Source organism: Pyrus communis, chromosome 4, assembly GCF_041283825.1.
Source record: "Pyrus communis isolate YQ-2024b chromosome 4, ASM4128382v1, whole genome shotgun sequence".
In the NCBI taxonomy this organism is placed as follows: domain Eukaryota; kingdom Viridiplantae; phylum Streptophyta; class Magnoliopsida; order Rosales; family Rosaceae; genus Pyrus; species Pyrus communis.
In genome coordinates, this window is record NC_142568.1 from 14793703 (window position 1) to 14817477 (window position 23775).

At 35.8% G+C, this 23775-nt stretch overlaps 1 protein-coding gene, 3 long non-coding RNA genes and 2 pseudogenes across 7 annotated transcripts; all 6 read right to left on the reverse strand.

Annotated features, from left to right (window-relative positions):
* Positions 1-3742: 3742 nt before the first annotated feature.
* Positions 3743-4800, reverse strand: LOC137722004 (putative disease resistance protein RGA3; annotated as a pseudogene).
* A 631-nt stretch (positions 4801-5431) lies between these two features.
* On the reverse strand, positions 5432-7094 carry LOC148697512 (uncharacterized). 3 transcript variants are annotated; one of them, XR_015961624.1, is made up of 5 exons: positions 7028-7092; positions 6443-6554; positions 6185-6324; positions 6048-6093; positions 5445-5517 (listed from the first exon to the last, which is right to left on the reverse strand). It is a non-coding gene; the product is annotated as an uncharacterized LOC148697512 (long non-coding RNA). The 3 variants fall into 3 exon arrangements; XR_015961625.1 differs by lacking the exon at positions 6443-6554 and having other exon boundaries at positions 5432-5493; positions 7028-7094; XR_015961622.1 differs by lacking the exon at positions 6443-6554 and having other exon boundaries at positions 7028-7094.
* Positions 7095-10349: 3255 nt separating this feature from the next.
* On the reverse strand, positions 10350-11082 carry LOC137733698 (uncharacterized). Its single transcript, XR_015961626.1, has 4 exons — positions 10946-11082; positions 10752-10859; positions 10520-10646; positions 10350-10408 (listed from the first exon to the last, which is right to left on the reverse strand). It is a non-coding gene; the product is annotated as an uncharacterized LOC137733698 (long non-coding RNA).
* A 3039-nt stretch (positions 11083-14121) lies between these two features.
* LOC148697513 (uncharacterized) lies at positions 14122-15505 on the reverse strand. Its single transcript, XR_015961244.1, has 4 exons — positions 15405-15505; positions 14757-14873; positions 14605-14697; positions 14122-14510 (listed from the first exon to the last, which is right to left on the reverse strand). It is a non-coding gene; the product is annotated as an uncharacterized LOC148697513 (long non-coding RNA).
* Positions 15506-17579: 2074 nt separating this feature from the next.
* Positions 17580-20097, reverse strand: LOC137722006 (putative disease resistance protein RGA1; annotated as a pseudogene). The gene is made up of 2 exons (XR_015961633.1): positions 18877-20097; positions 17580-18431 (listed from the first exon to the last, which is right to left on the reverse strand). The product of XR_015961633.1 is annotated as a putative disease resistance protein RGA1 (transcript).
* Positions 20098-21886: 1789 nt separating this feature from the next.
* LOC137722007 (zinc finger BED domain-containing protein RICESLEEPER 2-like) lies at positions 21887-22897 on the reverse strand. Its single transcript, XM_068461014.2, has one exon. It carries the CDS (start codon positions 22895-22897, stop codon positions 21887-21889), a length of 1011 nt encoding a protein of 336 aa, XP_068317115.2.
* Positions 22898-23775: the final 878 nt, after the last annotated feature.

Consider the following 23775-nt stretch of genomic DNA (forward strand, 5'->3'; position numbering starts at 1 on the left):
TCACAAATTTGCAGGCAATCCCTAAAAAATCAAAGAGAAAATAATACAGAGATCAAAGAAAGCCCTTAATCAAAATTCAAAAGTAAACAAATTGAAACCAAATATAGGGACATCAAGCAGTAATTGAAATTACATGATTTTCAAAATAGAAGTCCTAATTTTAATTCTAAATCCCCAAATTGAAAGTTCAAAACCCTAATTCACAATTTTAGTATCCAAATACAAATGAAGGTACAATAATTTTGTGAATCTTGGTACCGTTTAGATCAAAGAAGCTTGGATTGGAGGTTGCGGTGGGAGATGGAGGTGGAACCGTGGAAGTCTGGATCTGGAATATGGATGAGTTATAGAGGTGTGGTGGTTGATGGTTCGACGGCTAATGTATCGAGTCTGTTGACGGAGGGAGGAGGAAGAGAGTAGAGAGTGCAAAGACGATTCGAGAGAATTGAGAAAGTGTTGAGTGTTGAGTGTTAACAGAGCAGAGGAGGAAAGGAAATAGTAGATAGATTCAAGAGGTTTGAGAGAGAGCGTGCATACCTAATTTGAGCTATTAGAGAGCGTGAGTTTTTTACCAACCCTTGAGATTTAATCAACCGAATCCAACACTTATTTATGCTAATAATATATATATATATATAGGGAACTGTTATTAGCACTCTAAAAATCTCATTCTACACTCCTCACAAGTGTATTTTTCTTTCTAATTATAGAAAGTTTGGAGTGCCAAATGAGATTTTTGGAGTGCTAATAACAATACCCTATATATATATATATATATATATATATATATATATATATATCTACACATATACATATAAATGTTCAGGATTACTAAATATTTTGGCAACGCTTATTTATGGGCTTCACACTCATGAATTTTGCATTAGTTTAATGATCGTATTTTGGGAAGATAAAACGTAAATGATCATATTTCTTTATACTTTATTTATTATATGCAACTAATCTTGCAAGAACTTTTATTTTGAAACACTATCATTATTTATCAATATTGAATTGATAAATACAATACGACTCAATTCATTTTCAAGAAGGATTAATGAGTACATTATGCTCAAAAGTGTTTTACTTATTAATTCTTGTTTGTTGTTCAAGAAATTGAACTTGTGATTTATATGTTATTGATGGTTAATTAATTTGCTCAAAAGTGTTTTTTTTTTTATTCATTCCAACTATAAATCAATGTATAGTGAAACATGGAATTGACAAGATTATATACTTCATCTGCTCAAAAGTGTTGAAGCTATGTATGAATGCCCTTGTGTTTTATGTTTTAGCTATGCAAATCTAATATAATCAATTTATGTTCAATGATGATTTTGGAACTATATGCTCTGGATGGAATCGGAAAACATTCAGTTAAAGTTTTCTGTTTCTGTCAAATGTTAGATGAACAAAACTGACCAAATGATCTTGTAGAGTTTTTCAGTCACAAGAATCACTTCACTATAGATATCTGGAATAAAGATGTTGAGCTCACAAATTTTATGTTTAAGATCCCATGACTAATGCTTTGCTAGTGAAAGTATTTGAAAGATATTTGATTCATTTTGTAGACATTGATAAAGTTTTTTTTTTTTTTACTCTCTTAATCAGTGGGAGTAATAATTTATCTATATAATTTTGTCTCTTTAATCAATGGGATCTAGAGATTACCTTTTGTATTAAAAATTTGAAGTGTTAGTGGCTGACATTTTAAGAGTAAATTTTCTTTAAGTTTTGTTCATAAGTTTTAGGGTTATTATACAAAATGGTCCCTGAAATTTGCATGATTAATAGAAATGGTCTCTGAGATTGAAAATCAATAGAAATGATCCTTGAGATTGTCCACCATCCATGATTTTGGTCCTTCTGTTAAAAACGATTTTGGGCAATTTTCAAAGCTTTGTAACTCAATCGTTTCTTAACCAAATTCGACCCATAATATATCACAATGAAGATAGGAAAGTATAGAATAAGATTATACCTATTTGGAAGCCCAATGGTTGCCGGAGATGGCTGGAAAATAGCCTAAAAGGTGACTGGTCTGCGGGAAAACTAGAAAATTCTCCAGAAACTGGGTAAATTTTAAACGTTCATAACTTCTTCAAAACTCAACGAAATATTGTGATTAAAAAGAAAAAATAATACTTCTTGACGAGACGAAGAGAATGGTACCTTTGTCGAATGCTAACTCGCCATGGTTTGGTCGGACAACGGCTCGAAAGTGGCTAACCATTTTCGAGTTAGCCACTTTTGAGTAGTTTTCCGGCCAAATCACGACTAGTTAGTAGTAAATAAAGATATCATTCTCTTTGTCTCGTCGAGAAGTATGATTTTCATTTGTGAATCACTCGATTTCGTTGAGTATTGAAGAAGTTATGAACGTTTAAAGTTTACCCACTTTCCAGCGAGTTTTCCAGTTTTCCTGCGGCCCAGTCACCTTTCAGGCTATTTTCCGGCCATCTCAGGCAATCATTGGGCTTCCAAATAGGTATAATCCTGTTCTACACTTTCTTATCTTCATTTTGATATATTATGGGTCAAATTTGGTTAAGAATCGATTGAGTTACGAAGCTTTGAAAATTGCCCAAAGAGTTTTTAACGGAAGGACCAAAATCATGGATGGTGGACAATCTCAGGGACCATTTCTATTGATTTTCAATCTCAGGGACTATTTCTATTGATCATGCAAATCTCAGGGACCATTTTGTATAATAAGAGTTTTAATAAAAGGTTCTGATTTTGTAAACAATATATGGTATTTTACTTGTTCTCTTGTCATATTCTAAATTAATAGAAAAGTTGGATTTGGTGTTACTAATGTTGTTGAGTTCTTTTGTGAACTACTTTTGTTTTGAAGGATTAGTATAATTGAACACTATCCTTGGTGCCATAATGTTGTCAGCGTCATGTACTACTGTTTTGAGTGTATGTGATTACAGAGTGAAGGTGTAGTTGGATATGCATCTTGTTTTCTATAGTTCAGCACTCAAATTAACAATGATAGTTGTTACAAGGGTTTGGTTACAAAATTTTGTAGACTCAGTTATCACTATTATATATTTTGGTTATATTTGGCATATTCTGTTACAAGTTCATTGACACTCAAGTAAAGAATGTAAACATAATTGTTAGTATCAATGACTTGTCAATCAATCATTTGATTCTCTGAGGAACTTATTTTTAGGTGACTTGATTATCAAAGTAATTTTATGGACCCTACAATTGTGATTATGGTATTTTTCATTTGATAATAGGCTTAATTGAGAGATATCCCAACAACTACATAAAGATTGTCTATACTCTCACAATAGTCGCTCTATTATGTGCTAAACCATATTCGTAGCAGTAACATATAGTTTGGAGAGAGTAGAAGACATTCTTATGCATACGTTGATTCCTTTGTCATCCGGAAGAGCCATGTCTTCCGTATTCTACAAATAAGTTCAATATACTATAGTTCATCTCTATTTTATATTGATTCAATTCATTATATTTGTTATCCTAATGTCTTATTGTTATGATTTCAGAATATATCTTACAATAACATTCTGCACATAATTTTGTCTCTCCCAAGGTCATTATTACCAAAATAACCCTTACGCCGTTCTCAACAAAAAGAATTAAAAATCATAAGCATGTGAAAACTTGCACAAATTGATAACATGACGTACCTTTGCAACTAATGGAACACCTGCACATTTTCTGGCGATCTACCATGTCATTCTCTCTTCATCTTCAGTTAAAAGAGCACTCCATCTGGAAATGCTTTATCTTTTAATATGAGCCAAACATTCATCATCTGAAAATTTTCCCAGATCATGCCTACGAAGTGTTTCACAATTGATGCAACACTACTGCCTCGGGTAGTGATAAGGATGTTGCTTCCTTGAGTATCTTTAACACTCAACAAACAACTCATCAAATCATTCCATTTATGAGAATCTTTATTCCAAACATCATCAAGTACAAGCAAATACCTTTTCCCTTTCAAATCCTCTTGCAGATTTCTGAGTATTGCATCCTTACCTTGCATCCCAGTCTTTTTCTGTTCAAGCTGCTCCAAGATCATGCTTAAATTGTCTTGACATCAAAATTGGTAGATACACATATCCATATTTTTGTATTGAAGTGTGTATCTATCTTGGAATCATGATAAATTGTTTTAGCCAATGTTGTTTTTCCTAAGCCTCCCATTGCCACAATGACCATAACCGAAAGAACACTCTCTTGGGTATTGATTGAGTTGATCAAGGTTGTAACTATCTCTGATGCAACTACGCCCCTTCCCACTATGAAAATTTCATCTCGAACAAAGCAAGAAACGGTCTCCCTACTGTCAAGTAATCCAATATCACGAGAGGACGTTGGATCAACAATTAAAGTGGATCTAGGAACTAGTCCAGTACTAGCTGCCATCTTATTCAAATTATCCAATGATGCGTTGATGTTGTTAATTTTATGTACCGTTTTGAAACGGAAAGCAATGGGATTTTGGTGTGAAACGAAGTTGAGCATCTTTCTCTTCATTTGGTTTCTCAGTTCCACCTCACGCCGCAGAACTTCATATCCGTATTCATCCAACACATCGTCAGCATCATGAGCTATGTCTTCAAGCTTCTTCACCCAAAGTTCCACGGCCTCGCTCCAAACTTGTGATTGTTCGGCATCTCGTAACATAGCTTGCGTGATGGACAATGAATCACGCAGCCTAGTGTATTCTTTTTCGAATTCCCATAGAAAACTGAATTCTTGAGCTGCAAGTGAAGCCACTTTCTTAATTATTTCCTTGACACCAAAAGTAAGGGGGTGTAGTCAAACTAAGATTTTAAACGATTTTAAAAGTGATAGATTTGATAAGATTTAAGAGGATTAAAGACTCTTACAAAATTCATATGGATTTTAAATAATTTGAATGCATCGTGGTGGATTGTGGTGGGAGGATTTGAAATCCTAGGGGGTGAGGTTGGATTCTTTTTAGCCTTGGTTATATATACTTTTGGCTCTCAAATCCCAAAAAATCCACAACTTATTCAAATTCTTCAAAATCTTAATTTTTTTAATACACTTGAATTTGAATGAATTTTAAAATCTTTTAATTGACTACACCTAGATTTTAAAGGATTCTAAAATCCTTTAATTGACTACACCTAGATTTGAATGGATTTCAAAATCCTTTAAAATCTTTTAATTGACTACACTAGGATTTTAAAATTCTCTCAAATCCTAGTTTGACTTCACCCCCCTAAGAAATCCGTCCATATTTCTGGACTACTCAAGACAAACAGCACGATGATCAAGGGCACAATGTATTGCTTCTCGCCTCAGTCGTGAGGGTTATTATGCATTTATAGACTAACAACTTACATTAAAGGTATAAGTGGCTGACGCCATTGCAAAAAAAAATAATTATATCGTATTTTATGTTTGATTAGATATTAACTAGAAAATGTGCCCGCGCGTTGCTGCGGGACTTGAATGCATCACCTTGAACTACACGAATAAGATACATTTTACCTAAATGAAGAGAAGAATAGATGAGTGAATGCTGCAATTGATACGTACTTATTACATCAATTACTATGACTAAATGACGTGTCAATTCCATCATTATGCAATAAAAAAACGTAGGGCTAACGAATATGACCAATCATTCTAACATTCTTCCTAGCTTATCCAATCTAGATGACAGAAATGGCTAATTTCGTTGACCAATTAACCGGATTAGCTAACACTTCCTAAAAATATATTCTTCATGCTTCACATCTCTTAACTGGAGCTGTAATAGAATTCTAGCATAGTATCCCCAATGCTATTGAATTGGATGACGGAAATGCTGAATTTCTAAATAGCTCATCATATACTTGTGATTTGTGAATGAAGATTTTTTATTCATGAATAACGATCAAATGCTTGACAATTATCGTGCTACGTAATTATCAATCACATATTTAAAATCCAGGCACAAAAGCTTTAGAAAGATAAATAAAAAAACCCATATAACTAAATAGGCTTTGAATATGCTATCAGGGCACATAATTATATACCTAAAAATGGCAACAAACCAGCTTCTTCCTCACACGACCCGACTTTCTGAAATTTCCCAAGAAGATAAATCCATTAGCAATTGAGAGAAATTCGAGATATATATAAATCAAGAAGCAGAGGAGCAGAATGTTCAAACCTAATTACACCAGAATCTCAAAACGACCGATGCCCCGGAAATAGCCATGCCCTATTGCTTCTCCTCGTTCCCAGTTTGCTCTGAAATGGGGGTGTGACTCATAGTTTGATCTGGAATGGGAGTTTGACTTCTAGTTTGTTCTGCAATGGGAGTTTGAGTTATAGTTTGCTCTACAATGGGAGTTTGAATCTTGACCGAATAAAATTATTGATCAAAATCGTTCTATTTATTAATGCTTGTTCAGAGATATAATCATACCAAACAGAAAGACTCAATCCATTGCTAACATCAGCAACCCTAATTTCCCACCAAAAGAACTTAGCTCAATAGATTTCTTAGGAAACAATTCTTAGTCGCTGCGAACCACGAACTACGCAACCGAAACAGAACCGGATTAAATAAAAGCACTTTGAGTAAAGAAAACAAAGTGAAATCTGTTTTCCATCCAAATAATCTTTTAGCTCTCCGTTCAACACTTTTGATATGTTTTATTTAAAATGGTTTCTGGAATCGGTCATCTCACAGGGTATTCTGACTCTCTTTTTCATTCATTTCACGCAAACCAATCATACCTTTTAAAATAGGGCTTGGATAGCCTAATGTAAACTACACAAAAAAAAGATTTAGAACTTGGTTTAGCGGCTGAAAATAATTTGTGCCTCCAAATAATAATGCTTACCCATAACCTAGAATTTAAAATTAGCATTTTGTGGCATTTGGATGTGAAAACTGAAGCGGCAGGTGGCAGCAGTGGTACCAAATTACAATTCTAAATCTAGCAACAGAATCCGGCTGATAATTAACCCAGAATATAAAATCTAAATAAGTTAGAGCAAAAATCACCTCAAATCTTTGCTTCTCTTGTACTTTGGTATTATGGGGTTGACTTGTAAACGGTAGATAAAGTCTTGAAAACCAAGAATGAAAAGCATTCTTTCAGTTAACCAAAAACCATTCATAAACGGAGTACGACATATAAACAAAAAATAAATCTTGGAAAGCAGACATAAACAAACTTCAATCACAATTACTTTAATACATATTTGGATACAAAGGAAAATTGAATTTATTAAATTTTGATATAAAAAACATTAACTAATGCAGGAAGAACATTTGTGCCTCAATGGCGTGAGAAGTACTCAAAACAAACTTTGTGATGTGTAAACAGAAAATGATCATGCTCTCCAACCTAATGCAGAAAAAACATTTGAATTCTTCCATGATATCCATGATTTGCACATATTTATATACCAATTGGGAATAACAATTTAAATCCCCCACCCACCCCTTCTCCCCCACCCGAAAAGTTCACCTAAAAACCACATTAACCGCCACAGTTTAAGAATCCAGATTACATTTTTCAACAAAAAAGAATCATCCTTCAATTATTAGCCTAAATATTGATTTGCAAACACAATGTAGCAAAAGAGTTGTTCAATAGCTCATTTTGGATTATAGGAAGTCCATTCAAAGAACTGAAAAAGCATAAATGAAAATATTCAAGAACCAACCTTTTTTGGAAACCATTGGTTCTAGTCTTATGATCTTTGATTCATTTAGCGAGAACCAAATTAATCTGAAATAAAAAGAAACCTGTTAGTTAAATCAACTCAGAATTCAAAACTAATATAGATTGACGGTGAAAAAAGGTATTCGCACACACATAATGCAATACACATGTGTAATATACAATTGAGTAAGATACTTTGATGCCATGTGGATCATTAACTGTTCCCTTGAGCCACAATTTTATTTGAATTAATGTACTAAAGATTAATGCTATGTACATTGAAAACGTCGAGTGATTGTTATATCAAAAGATTTGACCACACAGGTAGGCCATGCGGCTTTGGATCGATATTAGTACACTTACATGCAAAAAATTATGAAATATTGATTGGTTTATTAATAACGTTAATGAAGATTCTTGTTTTTGGCGTGTCTCAATGAATGTTGTTTTGTTACATCGTTTTATTACTTAACATTATTAGTTAAATTTAAATACATAATGTTATGATAAAATGATTTAAACTTAACGTTATTGGTAACAGCATACAAAGTTTCAAAAAACAACATTGAACTTAACTAAGTTTGATGTGAGGATTATTTTGAATTTAAATCATAGATCTCTGCTCTAATCTGTGCACACACAGCATACACATTTTAAAACAAATAATAACAATCACAAAATAACCAACAGAGTGATGGCATAAAAATCTCAAGCATGTGGCGTCATCTGTCAATGAACAAAAATAAGATGTATCATGTATTGTAGAGGAATAGATAACTGAGAATTCCATTCAGAATCACCACAATGACAACAAAGAATAGAAGCATGAACAAAAACATGCAAAACACAGACAATGTGTTTTTTGCATAGAGGTTGTAACACTGAAAAAGTAGCAGAGCAGGAGGAAAAAGAGGAATGGAGAGCAAGGTGGTAGCCAAAAGAGAAAATCAGAGTTATTCATATCTTCTTAGCTCTCCTAATTTAATAATTTAGACTCAAAATAAATTCTGTCAGATGTCTTTCCGAATCCATGTTTTGAGAAAGATGGTACTGTCCAAGAAGAGCGGGACTTTTCCTTTCTAAAAAATGGAAGCCAACAGCAATCATGAAAAAAAGTGGGCAGAGAATATAAAATTCTACTTGTCTTTTCTTGTGGCTTTGGTGGGTTTGGCAAATGGTTTTTTTTTTTTTTTTTTTTTTTATAGCAATGGACGGCAGCAAGAAGGGGGGAGAGCAGACAGGCAGCAGAAAAGCAAGAAATAATCAAATTGGACTCGAACTTACCAATTTTCTATTCAAATAAACTGAAAAAAGGAGTTGGAATCAAACTAACCTCCGTTTTCTATATGCAGCAAACTGCATCTTGTTTTTGCCTTCGTTAGCAACATACCATTGGCTCTGTACACACCAAAAAAACACAGTAAACACCTCATTCATTACTAATAACCATTTCAATTAATTTATTATTTAGACAAATTTTTCAACGATTCCGAAGCTCAGATAAAATCTGCAGGAGAAAATTGAGATTATATGCAATTGTATGTCAAATAACATGAAAAATACCATATATCCAATATTAAGTGCATACACCTATAAACTAATCTTTATATATTCTTTAAAATAATACAGATCAATGTAATCTAAAACATTGAAAACATTATCATACAATTAAAGAATAACGATGCAGAAAAATTTCTTTCCATTATTTTCAGGTAACTTTCCAGTCAACAACCATTTCTTTTATCCCATTTGTCCAACACCACCTGCATTTCAAACAAAAAGGAAGAGTTTAATAACTAATAATTTCAGGCACTTTCCAATTTTCAGCTATGATAAAGACCATGGATAATTTATTGTGTCCATTTTCCTGCCATCTTAAGTGGCCAGAAACTGAAAATTTGTTATCAAATGTGTTAATGCTGCAATATATAGGATGACGGAGAAAATTCCAGTGAAGATTGGTTGAGGAAATTTACAGTGTCACTACTTGCCTTTAGAAAGATGTCTTTTCTGGAAACCATTTCAAAGTGTTTAGGATCCCAAAACCCGTAATCGATTATAGTGTGCCTAAAATCAAAAAATGACCTTCACAAAAACTAACTCAAAAACCCTAAATCCCTAAACCAGATTAGTGTGGTTTCATCCTGTTAAAGATACGAAAAATGAAGCCATTCAAGCGGTTAAGATATCTAGTAATGATCGTGGAGATACGCAGCTGAAAGAAGATGTAAGATAAAAAACTTATTAGTATGAAATGAATCCAATATCCTAATGTAAAGGAAATTACTCATAGTAGAAATTCTGAATGGACAAAGTTTTGGCTTCCCTTTCCGGCTATACTTGATTAACTGGGAACCTTTTTTTTAATGCAATCAGCGACTTCATGAGAGAGAGAGAGAGAGAGAGAGAGGAATATTAGGTGAAAAGTAGTATTGCCAAATCACACAGAGATCAAAATCTTGAATATATATGTTTAACCATATCAAACATCATTTCGTCGAAACCGACTTCACAAACACCTTCTTCTTCTGTTTACAAATTTTCAGAAACACAACAATCAACTACGTTTTCGAGAAAATTAACAAAAAAAAAAAAACCCTCTTTGATTCAGTTTTCTCAACAACCAAACAAAACCTAAAAATTTCAAGCTTACATTTTTGAAGCGAGCCATGGATAATGTTTGCAATTTCAGCTCCGTAGCTTTGTGATCAATACTGCAAAAAGTTAAAACAAAAAATTATACGCATTTAGAGTAGAAAAAGAATGAATTTATGCTAGGGATTCGCCAGATAATTAAAACTAATTGAAAAATTAAACAAAATTACCTTTGGGCGTTTAGGGTTTTGGGGGAACTCTGTCTCTGCGTGAGGTTATAGACGAAGGAAGGAGATGACTAAACGCGCGAGGCAAATTAGGTTGGTTTATTAGGCGCATCTGAACCGTCTACACATACTAAGGAAATCAAGATGCATCCAAAACACAAACAGTCAAACTGGAATGCGCATGGAGAAGCAGAAGAAGAAAAAGAAGATGAATAGGGGGTAGTCGATAGCTTACCCGACACTGGTCGTGGTCGGAGTTGACAGAAATCAACAAAGCCCTGTGCGATTTCATCGTTTTGAGATGTGATGGTCACATCATGATTTTATCACCTGAAGGTCGACTCTTCCAAGTCAGAAAACAGAAAAATTAAAATTCAGGAACAATAAACTAACGAAAACAAATTACAGAAGAGGAAAAAATCAAATTACCTAAACAAAAATCCATGATTATTCCATGAGTGCTGATTCTATAGGTTTTAAAGGGGGAAGGTTTTTTTATTTGAGATGGATGATGTTCGATCTGGGGATTTTAGGTGAGTAGATTGAAACTGAGGGAGAGAGAAAGACAATGATGAAGAGAATGGGATCTGAGGGAGAAAGAGGGGAGGAAGAGAATGGTAAAGTGACGATCGCACCCTGCCTTTCCACGATCATCAACACGCGGCATCAAGATCAGCGGCAAAGAGAGACAGTGGCAGCTTCGTAAATAAACTGAAATGTGGTCCAAAACACTGTTCATATGAATAGTGCGATTTCCCCTCCTACTTTAGACTAAAGTAATTAGCAATAAATACTACATGCATGATGCATCAACGGCTGCTGATAGCTTACTTATTATAAAATTATATCAATGCTATCAATTTGAAACTAATAACTACAGATATATGACTTTCGTGGCTTACTACAAAACCAACTGTTAAAATTTGTCTTTCCTTTCATGTATTATCAGTTTAGAGAATCACACCGCTCGCAAGCAATAGTTGTGTATATATATTCTTTTTCAAAGCCCACCAAACCTTCTGGAATCATATTAAAGAACACCAAGGAAAGTGCGCTGAAAATTTCAGAATCAAATTGTGAATGTCTTTCTTTCGCATCATCTAGCCGGCAAGAAACAACGAAATCAAAACCTCAAATACATCGATGTTGCATTATTTTATTTTAATTATAATATAAGAATCAAATTTAAGACCTTTCACTTGTAAATAAAGATGAATACTATTAAATTATAGTGACAAACTTACCTGAGCTATCGGGATGAGTTTTCTTTTTCCTAAGGATGTTTTATGCTGTTGTCATATTTTTACATAGTGACAAACTTACATTGACGCAGAAAAGGCAATGGTCTCAAAAAGGGAGGGAGAAGTAACTTGAGAATCACTAAACTAGGGGCAACGGAATTACTCACTTCGCTAATCGTGGAATCGTTCAACATGACCAAGTCTCACACTTGATTTTAAGGAGGAGAAAATCACTCTCTTCTTAAATTGATTATAATTCACTAGATTGACTACTTTAAGGATACATATGGAGCCATTTAAATAGGGAAATTACAAAGCATTGATATACTAAATATTTAAGAGTAGGATAGTTACTAGGCAATTCAATTAAAAGAGAAGGTCACAAAGGTTTTGAGAGATGAGAAGTCACTAAAGCCTTAAATATATTTGTTACCCATGCACTGTATCATATATGATGCCGAGTTGTTTGGGCCAATGTCAGTTATTCCATGAAATAACAATTAGACGGCAAGTTTAGAATTGTTGGACATGAATGAAAAAAAAACAATCTCAGTTATTAAGATCCTATTTAATAACCAATTCGGTTTTTGAATTTCATTTTTTTGTATTAGTGATACAGGGAAAATACACGGAGGAAATGAGGGATGAATAAGAGTGAATGAAGGGAAACTTAAAACCAAATACAAAAAAGCTATTTTAGATTGTTTTCTTTTTCAAGATTCACCCTTCATCATTCCTTGTCCCCGACATGCTTTCATGATATCGAATCTTAGGCACAAAAGTGAAAACAACAAACTAAAAATAAGGGCGTCATGAGTCATGACATTGTAAGATGTCTTGCTCAAATGAATATGTTGGTACTACAGTAAGAATGCTGTTATCGGCACTCCAAAATATTATTGTGAAAATGATTAATCTTTCAATGAAATGGAATTGAAACAAATGATAAATTGGTAAAGTCAGCCTGTTTGTGGCAAAATAAGCAGCTGCCCAGTTCTAGAATCTTCATTGGCCTCTGTTCTATGTTTTAACGATGGTTCATGTATGGTGTATCTCAATATAAGTCGGTAGTAGATGAATGCAACCTTAGGCCCTCCTTACCCTATTGATACAATAGTTAGACAGCTGCCGAAAATACGGATATAAAACTTAATGAAGTTTCAGTTGTGGAACATTTTTGTGCTAATTTTTGTGCGCTATAGAATATGAAATTGTTGGATTTATTTTTATTGAAATTGAAAGCTTTACTTTTCTGTAACAATATTCCTCTTCATTGATTAATTATTACACTTGCAGTATTGTGTGTGTGTGTGTGTATATATATAGCACTATTCTATGTACAAAAGAATTTCTAAGAATCTCTAACAACTTCTATCTAATTACATACAGTTGTAATAAACTGATTTGCTGACTAGAATAGGAAATAACAAACTTGTCATGACTTGGCATCTTCATCTTTACACCCCCCTCAAGCTAAACTTGGAACAACTGAAGGTTCCAAGAGCTTTAGTAAATATGCAACTTGATCTTGACTGCAGCATATTGATCTTGACTTGCACTTTAGTAAATATGCGAATTGATCTTGACTTGGACTTTAGTAAATATGCAACTTGGATTGAAGAAACAGAAACCTGTTTTGGACAAGGACTTTAGTAAATATGCAACTTGATCTTGACTGCAGCATATTGCACCTGAACCAGATTTGCAAGAACCACGTCTCTAATATAATGGTAATCAACTTCTACATGCTTGGTTCTAGCATGAAATACATGATTTGAGGCAAGAGAGATGCCAAAATATTGTCACAACAAATGGTAGGTCTGTGACATAGAGGAAAGCCAAAATCTTTATACTTTGCATATCCAAGTGACCTCTGCTGCATTGTGTGCCAAGGATCAATACTCAGGCTTAGTGGAAGAATGAGCCATTGTTGGCTGTTTCTTAGCACTCCAACTAATAAATTAGATTCCATAAATACACAGAATCCACCAGTGGATCTCCTGTCAAAAGTGCAACATGCCCAATCTACATCAGAATAGGCTAAGAGAATGGGAGGTCCCTTTTTAAACCAGACTATGAGATGTAATATCATCCTATGATACAATGGCCACGTCCTTGTAATTGTAGCACTCCAAATCACAAGGCTCCATGAATCACTATTGTGTTCAAAACTCTCTCATATAGACTCAATGAGACTCTCTAATGTTTAGTGCACTCTATGTATGATTCTACGTATGATAAAAAGTTATTTAATGACTATAGGGGGTTTCCCTATTTATAGAATGTGAGATACCTCTTTGGAAAACATGTGACTGTTCATAAAGAGTCAAAAGTTGCAATTCTTCATTTGAATAAACACATCTTTCTACCAAAATGCTCCACTTCTAATTTCTTTTCAATTAATAAATTTGATATAATAACAAGAATAATATTAAATTTTCCAACATATGTTTCCGCTGAAATAGCACACTGCATCCAAGCAAAGGTGGCTGGTCTAATTTGTAATACAATACGGGGGAGCTTTCTTTTGAAGTACATAATTTGTTCCATCATTCAGTGTTGAACTTATTTTTGAAGAAAGTTTAGCTAAAGAAATTACAATTTTAGAAACATTGCTGCATGCCTTGGTGAAGTGAAATTCTCTGTCTAGACAGCAACAAGAAACAACTGCATGACCATTCATAAATTTGGAAGTTATAAACCAAAACAAACTGGCAATGACATCTTCAATCCACTGCAGTGTCCCTGCCAGGCTGCCATAGATAAAAGGCGACAAGTTTCAGCTCGATAGCTTAGCCCGAATTTAGTCGGTGATAGAACTAATATAAGAAGAATACCAATGTTTACCTTTAAAAATCAAGACATCCAAAATCATTGAAACGCTTAGAGCTCGTTGGAAAACTGCCGCAATGAAAATCCGAGACTTGATTTAATTGCTTCCTGACCCAAACTAAGACCATGCTGATGATATAAAATGCTATAACAGAACCAAAATTTACCTTAAAATATGGGAGCACTCAAATAAATTGGAAAGTGCCGAGTCCATCGGAGTCCCTTAAATTGCCACAATTGTAATTTGAGACTCTTCTTTGTTCACTAGCTGCCCAGAATCAAGACTGCATGCGTTTTAAATAAATTAACGGCCTTTATTAGTTTTCATCTTGCATTTGGAAGGTGAGCAAATGTCACAAGCCACAAATTGAATGAAGCTGCCGTAATATGGAAATCCAACAGTTTTACACTCAATAGCGCTAAAAAAAATGAGGTAATTATGTTCAATAACACAGCCTTCATTAAGTTGTATGGATGTATTTTCCGATATTGTATCGAAAAGGTTAGGAACTTGGAACAGTCTAAGATTAAGTTAGTTTGTCAATCTACTTATATTTAGAAGCACCAAATTACAAGAACCTTCCTTCCCTTTCACTTTTGTTTAACATTCAAATTTTGGTCTAAGGATCGAATGAAAATTATTGCAAACTCTAAATCATATATAAGTGAAAAATAGTCTGTACAAAACAAAGCAACATTGGATAAAATTGCGAAAAATTTGATGCCTTCTGACTGTAAAACAGTGAAAAATATACGTTTGGTAGGAAGCTAAAGCAGATGCCAATGTAAAATCTAAAAAAAAGAGAGAAGCTTACCCCGAATCTGGTTAAATGCAACTTCAAGCAATTGGGAACTGCTGGCATCGAACATTAGCCACAACCGTCCTGACCAACGTGTCATCTGCCTCAAGGAACTAATAAAATACAACAACTTTGGTTAATGCCTGAGGTAAGAAAAAGTGATAAGGATGAAAAAGCTGACACGCCCCGACCCCGATATCCCGAATACCAGGATAGGCACGTGCTGGCCGACACCCGAGGGTGACGAAAGCCATTTATTGAGTGCAAATGCTGAAAATAAGGGATAAATAAGGCTTATAAATATAAAAGAATACTGAAAATGCAAATAAGGAACGTGTTCAGAGCACATCTCTAATCTAGAACACTAAAAGAAAATAATATAAAATTGAATGAGAGAGAAATACCTTCAATCTCTGGAATATGTGAAATTTTGGGCCATTCTGGGCCGCTGTCCTTATTGCACTTCTCTTTTAGAAGAGGACAATCAGAAAATGTTATGTGTTCTAATTTGGTGAGGCATTTCATAGCTTCAACTGTAGGTAGATACATCAGATTCCTGCACTCCCATATATGTAGGGACTCAAGAGATGCAAGGTTCCCCAACCACTCTGGAAGAGCCTCCATTCCTTCAAACTCGAATATATCCAAATGTGCTAGAGAAGTAAAGTGTTGAACTTGTTCAGGCAGAGACTTGAGCTTACGCCAACCCCACAAGCCTAACCTTTCAAGTTGTGGCAGAACCTGAAAAGGAGGGAATGAATCGAGCTCCTTCCAAAATCCACCAATTTCGAATTTCTTCAAGCAGGTGAGGTTTCCTAAACTTGGAATAGTTTCTAGATTTGGGCACCTGTTTATACTGAGTATCTCAAGAGAAGAAGACAGTTGTAGCCCATCTGGAAAATGGGCCAGACTTTCACAACCTCTGATAGACAGTGAATGAAGGGAGGTACAGTATTCCAGCTCAGTTACAAGTTGGCTTGTCCCTCCATCACAACCACCAATTTCTAATTTTCGGAGGGACCGGCAGCCCTGTAAAGTTAGAATGGACTCTAGGCTTGTGCAATCATATATCGCCAGAGAGTGGAGGGAGGGTGGGAGGCTGTGAACCCCAGTGGACGTTAGCTTTTTGCAAGAAGATATAGTCAGGTCCTGAAGAGAGGTACAATGTTTTAACCCACTCGGCAAGCTTGATAATTCAGGGCAATTGTGAATATCTAATACACAGAGAGAAGCGAGGCCCTGTGTGATTGGAATGGATGTTATTTTGGAGCAGTCCCTTATTTTCAACATTTGAAGAGAAGTGCAGTGTTCAAGTCCATTAGGTAGACTGGATAACTGAGGACAGCCATCAATGGATAATTCACAGAGAGAAGTCAGACTGTGCATATCTGGAACGAGCTCTAGACTACTGCAACCCCGCACATACAACATCTCAAGAGAAACAAGAGTTTGCAACCCCTCCGGCAGACACCTAAGTTTATGACAGTCAAAAATAATCACGGACTTAAGAGAAGTGCAACACCCAAATACATCATCCATGGTAACAGAACTCAAGTCCCAACAATTGTAAATCTTCAAATATGCAAGATTCTTGTTGTTTTTTAACATCCCTTCTGGCAGATAATCAAGTCCCTTTATATTCTTTATTTCCAAAGAGGTCAGAGTGGTCAGGTTGCTGCTTATGTTGGATATTGGCATGCCGCTAGCCATAGAATATATGACTAACCTTTTAAGAGATGGAAAATGACTAGGAGCACTTCTCAATTGATTGCAATTGTGCAGACGCAGCTCCTCGAGGCATGGAAAGAGCACAATGTTTTCTGGTGCTTCCATCCATTCAATTAGATTGTTGGCACCGATGATAGCTAATCTTTTTAACGAAGGAAAGGGACTTCCCATCATCCACGATGCAAATTTATCACCCATAAAGTTGCGAATCTCTAAAAATTCCAGTTTTGTGTTCGGTGGTTGAAGGCCTTCTAGTACATCGAGGTCGTTAATATTGATCCGTGACCTGTCCCATACAAAGACTAATCTGCGAATGCCTGTCTTGTCCACTAATTTTGCCTTCTTTGCCTCTTCTCCATCTCTCACAAGCTCGAGATTATGAATGGATAATCGGCCTTTCAATTGCTTTAAGCCAGCCAGCTCCTCTATTCCACGACCTCTCTCCTTACCCACAATGAAAAAAGATAATGATCGGAGATTAGTCAATTGCCCAACCCCAACTGGATATATCTCATCATCTCGATCAAAATAAAAATGTCTCAGACTGATCAATTTAAGCAGCTCCTTTGGGAACTTAACTTTGAGTCTGAACATCCTCAATGTCTGTAGATTATAAAGCTTGCCAATACATTGGGGAAGCGTCCTCATCCTTGTTCCCGAAACATCTAGATACCTCAAGTGTTTCAACTCCCCAATTGAAATTGGTAACTCCTTGATAAAAGCCTCGCATAATTTTAACACACGTAAGCCTTTAAATCTTGATAAGATGTCACCATGAACTTCACCATTCCAAAAAATTGAGCGCAATTTATGTACTCCTCCTTTTGATATTCCTTGTAATATTGAGGTAGAAATCTGCGCCACATGTCGAAACTCATTGGATTCTTTGCTCTTTGATTTTGATACATATTCTGCAAGATCATGCACAAGATAATGCATCTTGCAATGAGTAATAGTAGTAGCAGTATACGTATCCATTGTAACATCTTGAAAAAAAGTGTTCTCCAAGAGAATATTAAAATATTCATTTCCAATATCCTCCATCTCTAGATTACTTTGGTTGGGAGAAGGGCACTGAAGTAACCCATGAGCCATCCATACTTGGATCAAATCATCCTTGTCAATTTTGAAATTTTTGGTGAACATTGAGCAATATGCAAAACACCGTTTTAAAGATGGAATTTTCAATTCATCAAAACTCAACTTCAAAACCGACAAAATTCTATCATCTCCTTCTTCTAAATCCCACATTCTGTTGTTTAGAATCGATTGCCATCCATCACTCTTTTTGCATCGCATCATATTTCCTAAAACCTATAGATAGACGATCATGATTTCAAATTTTTATTACACAATAATGGGCTATAAAATTGAAGAAGTAATAACAATACAACTTAAGAAATATCAAAACTTATAGAGCAGAGGTACAGTCATTTTGTTATATTTGGCCATATCTGACCCCAACCATTTTTAGGCTATCGCCAATGGACCTAATTGTTAGAAAAATTGAATAACTCATTCAGAGGCACTAGGCGGGCAAGGCCTAGCTGAGTTTTTTTGGAAAAATTTGAACTGCAGCCGTATGATCTTCTATGCCTTTTTGGGTAGAGAACGCAGCAGGGATCAAAGGAAAGAAGAAGATGATAATGAATAGTAACATTTTAAAATAACCTAGGCTAAGAAACTCGCGGATTGGAACAATATATAATAACCATAAAAAAGCATTTGAAAACTTGAGTAAATTGATAATATAACTTACCTTTGCCACTAATGGAACACCTGCACATTTTTTGGCGATCTCCCTTGCCATTCTCTCTTGATCTTCAGTTAAAGGAGCACTATCATCTAGAAATGCTTTATCCTTTAATATGAGCCAACATTCATCATCCGATAGTTTTTCCAAATCGCACCGAGGAAATGTTTGCACAATTGAAGCAACAGTAATACTTCGGGTAGTGATAAGGATTTTGCTTCCTTGAGTATCCTTAACACTTAACAAACAACTCATAAAATCCGTCCATTGATTGGAATCTTCATTCCAGACATCATCCAGTACAAGCAAATATCTTTTCCCATTCAAATCTTCTTGAAGATTTTTTAGTATTGCATCCTTACCTTGCATGCCGGTCTTTTTTGGTTTAAGATGTTCCAAAATCATACTTAAAACCGCCTTGACTTCAAAATTGGTAGATACACATATCCATATTTTTTTATTGAAGTGTCTGCCTATCTCGGAATCATTATAAACTTTTTTAGCCAATGTTGTTTTTCCCAAGCCTCCCATTCCCACAATGGCCATAACCGAAAGAGAACCAATCTCTTGTGTATTGCTTGAGTTGATCAAGGTTGTAACTATCTCTGATGCAACTTCGTCCCTTCCCACCATGAACATTTCATCTTGAACAAAGCAAGAAACGGTCTCCCTACTGTCAAGTAATCCAGTATCACGAAAGGACGTTGGATCTGCGGACCTAGCAACTAGTCCAATACCAGCTGCCATCTTATTCAAATCCTCCAAAGATCCGTTCATCTTCTTAATCTTATGTGCCATTTGGTGACGAAATGCAATGGGATTGTGGTGTGAAAGGAAGTTCAGTACCTTTTTCTTCATTTGGTTTCGCAGTTCCACCTTGCGCCGGAGAACTTCATATTCGTATTCATCCAACACATTATCTGCATCATGAGCTATGTCTTCAAGCTTCTTCACCCAAAGTTCCACCGCTTCGCTCCCAACTTGTGATTGTTCGGCATCTCGTAACATAGCTTCAGTGATGTACAATGAATCACGCAGCCTTGTGACTTCTTCTTCGAATCCCGAGAGAAGACTGAATTCTTGAGCGGCAAGTGAAGCCACCTTCTTCAGTATTTCCTTGGCACCAAAAGTAAGAAGTCCGTCCATCTTTCCTTCTGTATTACCCAAGGCAAAGAACACGATGAGTAATCCGTTGAGAAACCAACAAGAAGATTTAAGGCACAAAGTCTTGCTGAGTCGTGACAGAACTATAGATAATTCTGTTTCGTGGCTTCCCTCAAAAGTCGCAACCAGCTGTCGGTAATTGTCATGGCATTCATGTATTATTAATTTATTAGTTTAGGGAAGCACATCGCCGAGAAGCAACATTTGTTTATATAGCCCAACAGCTGGACCACTTTTTTTACATTATTTTGTTGCGCACGTCTTACGAGGTCTATTTCATATCAACTGTTCCGGTCCGAACCGTTTATTTAAGTCTTCCGTTTGTTTGTATTAAAAAGGGTAAATTATTGAAATTAGGGATGGTTCGGTATGTGATTCCATACCGAAACTCTTGTCCCGATTTCTAAACCTAAATTTTTGGGAATTCCAAATTCAATACCGATTCCAAACCAAATTTTCAGGAATCCCAATTTTTGGGAATCCTGAAATAGTTTCGGAATTTCAGGACAAATCAGAATCCTGAAATGGTTTTAGGCTTTTGGACTAAATTTGACATATTATGCTTTTGGGCTAAAATTCAACCTTTTATATTAAAAATTTGGGCTATGTGCAATCTGCAATCTGAATCTGTGCAATCTGCCAATCTGCAATCTGTGCACAATACCATAGTGATCTGCCTATTTAATTTCTACTAATAGCATATGTGATCTACCTATTCAATTTCTACTACACATGACATGCATGCAATAAAAATAAATTAAGTAACAAATCCAAAAGCAAAAAAAATTAGTTACAAGCCAAGGTTTTAAAATAAATAAAGTAACAAACTCAAAAGCAAAAAAAAAATTAGTTATGAGCCAAAGTTTCAAAATAATTAAGTTACAAACCAAAAGCAAAAAAGCAAAGCTTAACGTTTATGAAGATTGTTGGCCTCTTCGGCCCCTTCGGCCCTTTGATCTTGTTGATGCTTGTGGTTGCTCCCTTTTTGTTGGTACATGTACTCTTTCCCTTGGTTGAGCCTTTCCCCTTGATATTGATGGTTGAGCCTTTCCCCTTAAAATGGGTGGTCGTGGAGGTAGTGATTGATTAATTTGATTTTGACGTTGAACCTCAACTTGAGATGGTCGAAGAGGTGGAGGGTGGAGGTGGCATTTCATTTTCTTGTGTTGTATTCTCCTCACCTCCCAAATTAGCCATGCCTAAAACAATAAACCACAAATCATTTAGATTGAATTATAGTCTAATAGTAATAGATAATAAATACTAAGAAAATAAAAGAGGAAATTAAATTGTTTGCTTACTTTTTTTCTAAGCGTTCAAGCTCCTCGTAGAAATATAATTCGTCAAGTGTAGGCTCCTTGTAGAAACAAAATTCTTTTCCTCTAAGCCAATCACTAGTACACACTAAAGTCTCAACCGTTTTAGGTGTTAAGGAAGCTCTAAAAGGATCAACAACTCTCCCACCAAGACTAAAGGCATTCTCACTAGCAACGGTGCTACTAGGAAGGGCCAATACATCTTTAGCAACTTTACTAAGAGTTGGATATTGACCACAATTTCCTTTCCACCAATCCAAAAGATTGAAACCCTTATATGTTAGGCTTTGATGTGGATCATTAAAGTACATATCCACTTCATTGGCTATCTCATTTTGTTGTGCCTCCGCTCTCTTTCTTTGAATCTTCTTTGTCATCCTTGAAGCAACATCAATATCTACCATCACACCCCCCGCCCCATCATCTAGTATAACACTTGATCTTTGCTCTACATTTGAGGTAGCACTACTACGATCTTTGCTCCACATTTGAGGTAGCACTACTACTAGTACTACTACCACTACTTCCACTAAGGACTACTCCCTCCTTATATGCATTATACAACTTGGTTGCATAGCTTTAACCTTTACTTTCTCCACCTTTATTTTGTCACATCCATAGTCGAGCTCTTCTAGATTTGTCTCCAACATATCAAATTTGTACCTCGGGTCGAGTGATTGGGCCACAAAGAGAATATGATTCACCTTTTCAATGTCACCCCAATATTTGTCAAACTTGAGCTTCATTGAGGTAGCCACACTTTGCAAAGTGACATTAGAGACGTTTAAAATTTGTTCTTTTATCTCCACTTGCAAGGCAATCACTGCGCTAAGTATTAAGTGTGATGTTGGAGTGAGGGTTGCACTCGATGTCAATGTGGCATCATAAATTTTTTTGAGAAAGTGAGCAAAATTCACCGACCTTTCCCAATCATCCACCTCCGGAGGACCCACCCGCTTGGCCTTTGTTGTCACCCCATCAGCCTCTTTCAAGACCTCCTCTTTGAAGTAAGCAATAAAAGAATCACACTCAAAGGCCATCTTAGAGAACACTTCTTTAAACTTGAAAGCACTATTAAGCATTTGATACGTGGCATTCCACCTTGTGACAACATCAAAGGGGATACTTGACATCCTATCAAATCTCAACATGACACAATATTCCCTAAAAGACTCCAACCTTGCCGGGGATGAGTGTATAAACTTCACACAATTTCTTATGGCATCAATCTCCCTACTAAGCTCCGCCATTCCATCCTTAACTATCAAATTGAGGATGTGACAAGCACACCTCATGTGCAAGTGAGTCCCGTCAAGTAAAAGAGTACCATTTGACTTGAGTCTTCTTTTCATGTATGCAATAGGGGTGTCATTTGCAGTAGCATTGTCAACGGTAATGCTAAACACCTTGTCTATGCCCCAATCATTCAAGCAAACCTCTAGGCATCTTCCAATATCATCACCCTTGTGAGAAGTAACTTGGACAAAGTTTAGGATCCTCTTATGCAATCCCCAATTAGCATCCAAAAAATGGGCCGTGATGACCATGTAGTTTATCATTTGAATCGAGGTCCAAATATTGGTTATGATACTCATCTCAATACCTCCATCACACTTTTTATTTTTGCCTTCTCTTCAAAATACAACTCCAAAACCGCCGCCGCCACCTTATGCCTATTAGGAAGTTTGTACTTTGGATTCAAGTCACGAATAAAAGCTTGAAAGTCCTCTTGATCAACCACCCTAAAAGGCATCTCCGCTATTATAATCCACCTCACACATCTCCTATCAAGCCTTTTTTTATTGAAAGTGTGAGTGACAACTGGACCTCCCATCCTCACTTGTGTCAATGTAGGTTGGTTCATATCCACATTCTCAAAGAGACTAGAACCCGAGCATTTCCTCAAATGCTTAAGAATTCCCACCATCACATGAGTTCTAGGGTATGCCGGTACTAAGAGTTTGCAATGCTTGCATTCGGCCATGAACAATCTCTCCCCATTATTATCGGTGATCGTTACCCTCTTAGCATCATTCCATGCCGGACTTGGACCTTTTCTCCTATTGCCCTTTTTCCGAGGATGACCATCCCATTGTCTCACTACTTCTTCTACTTCTTCTACTTCCTCTTCCCCCTCTTCCCCCTCTTCTTCTATTTGTTCTAATGCAATATCCTCCTCCACATCCGGATTATCATCCCAACAATCTTCATAATAATCATTATGCAAATAATCTTGAGGTGAGGAAGTGCCTAGTTGAAGGGTACCACTAGGTTGAGTTTGTTTTCGTTTTCCTAATACCGAGACCATAAGTGTACTAGATTGGCTACTAGACCCGTCCATCCTAACAAATAAAATAACAATGAACATTAATATATCACAACCACAGTTCAGCATATATCCAAATTCCAATCAATAAAGCACAAT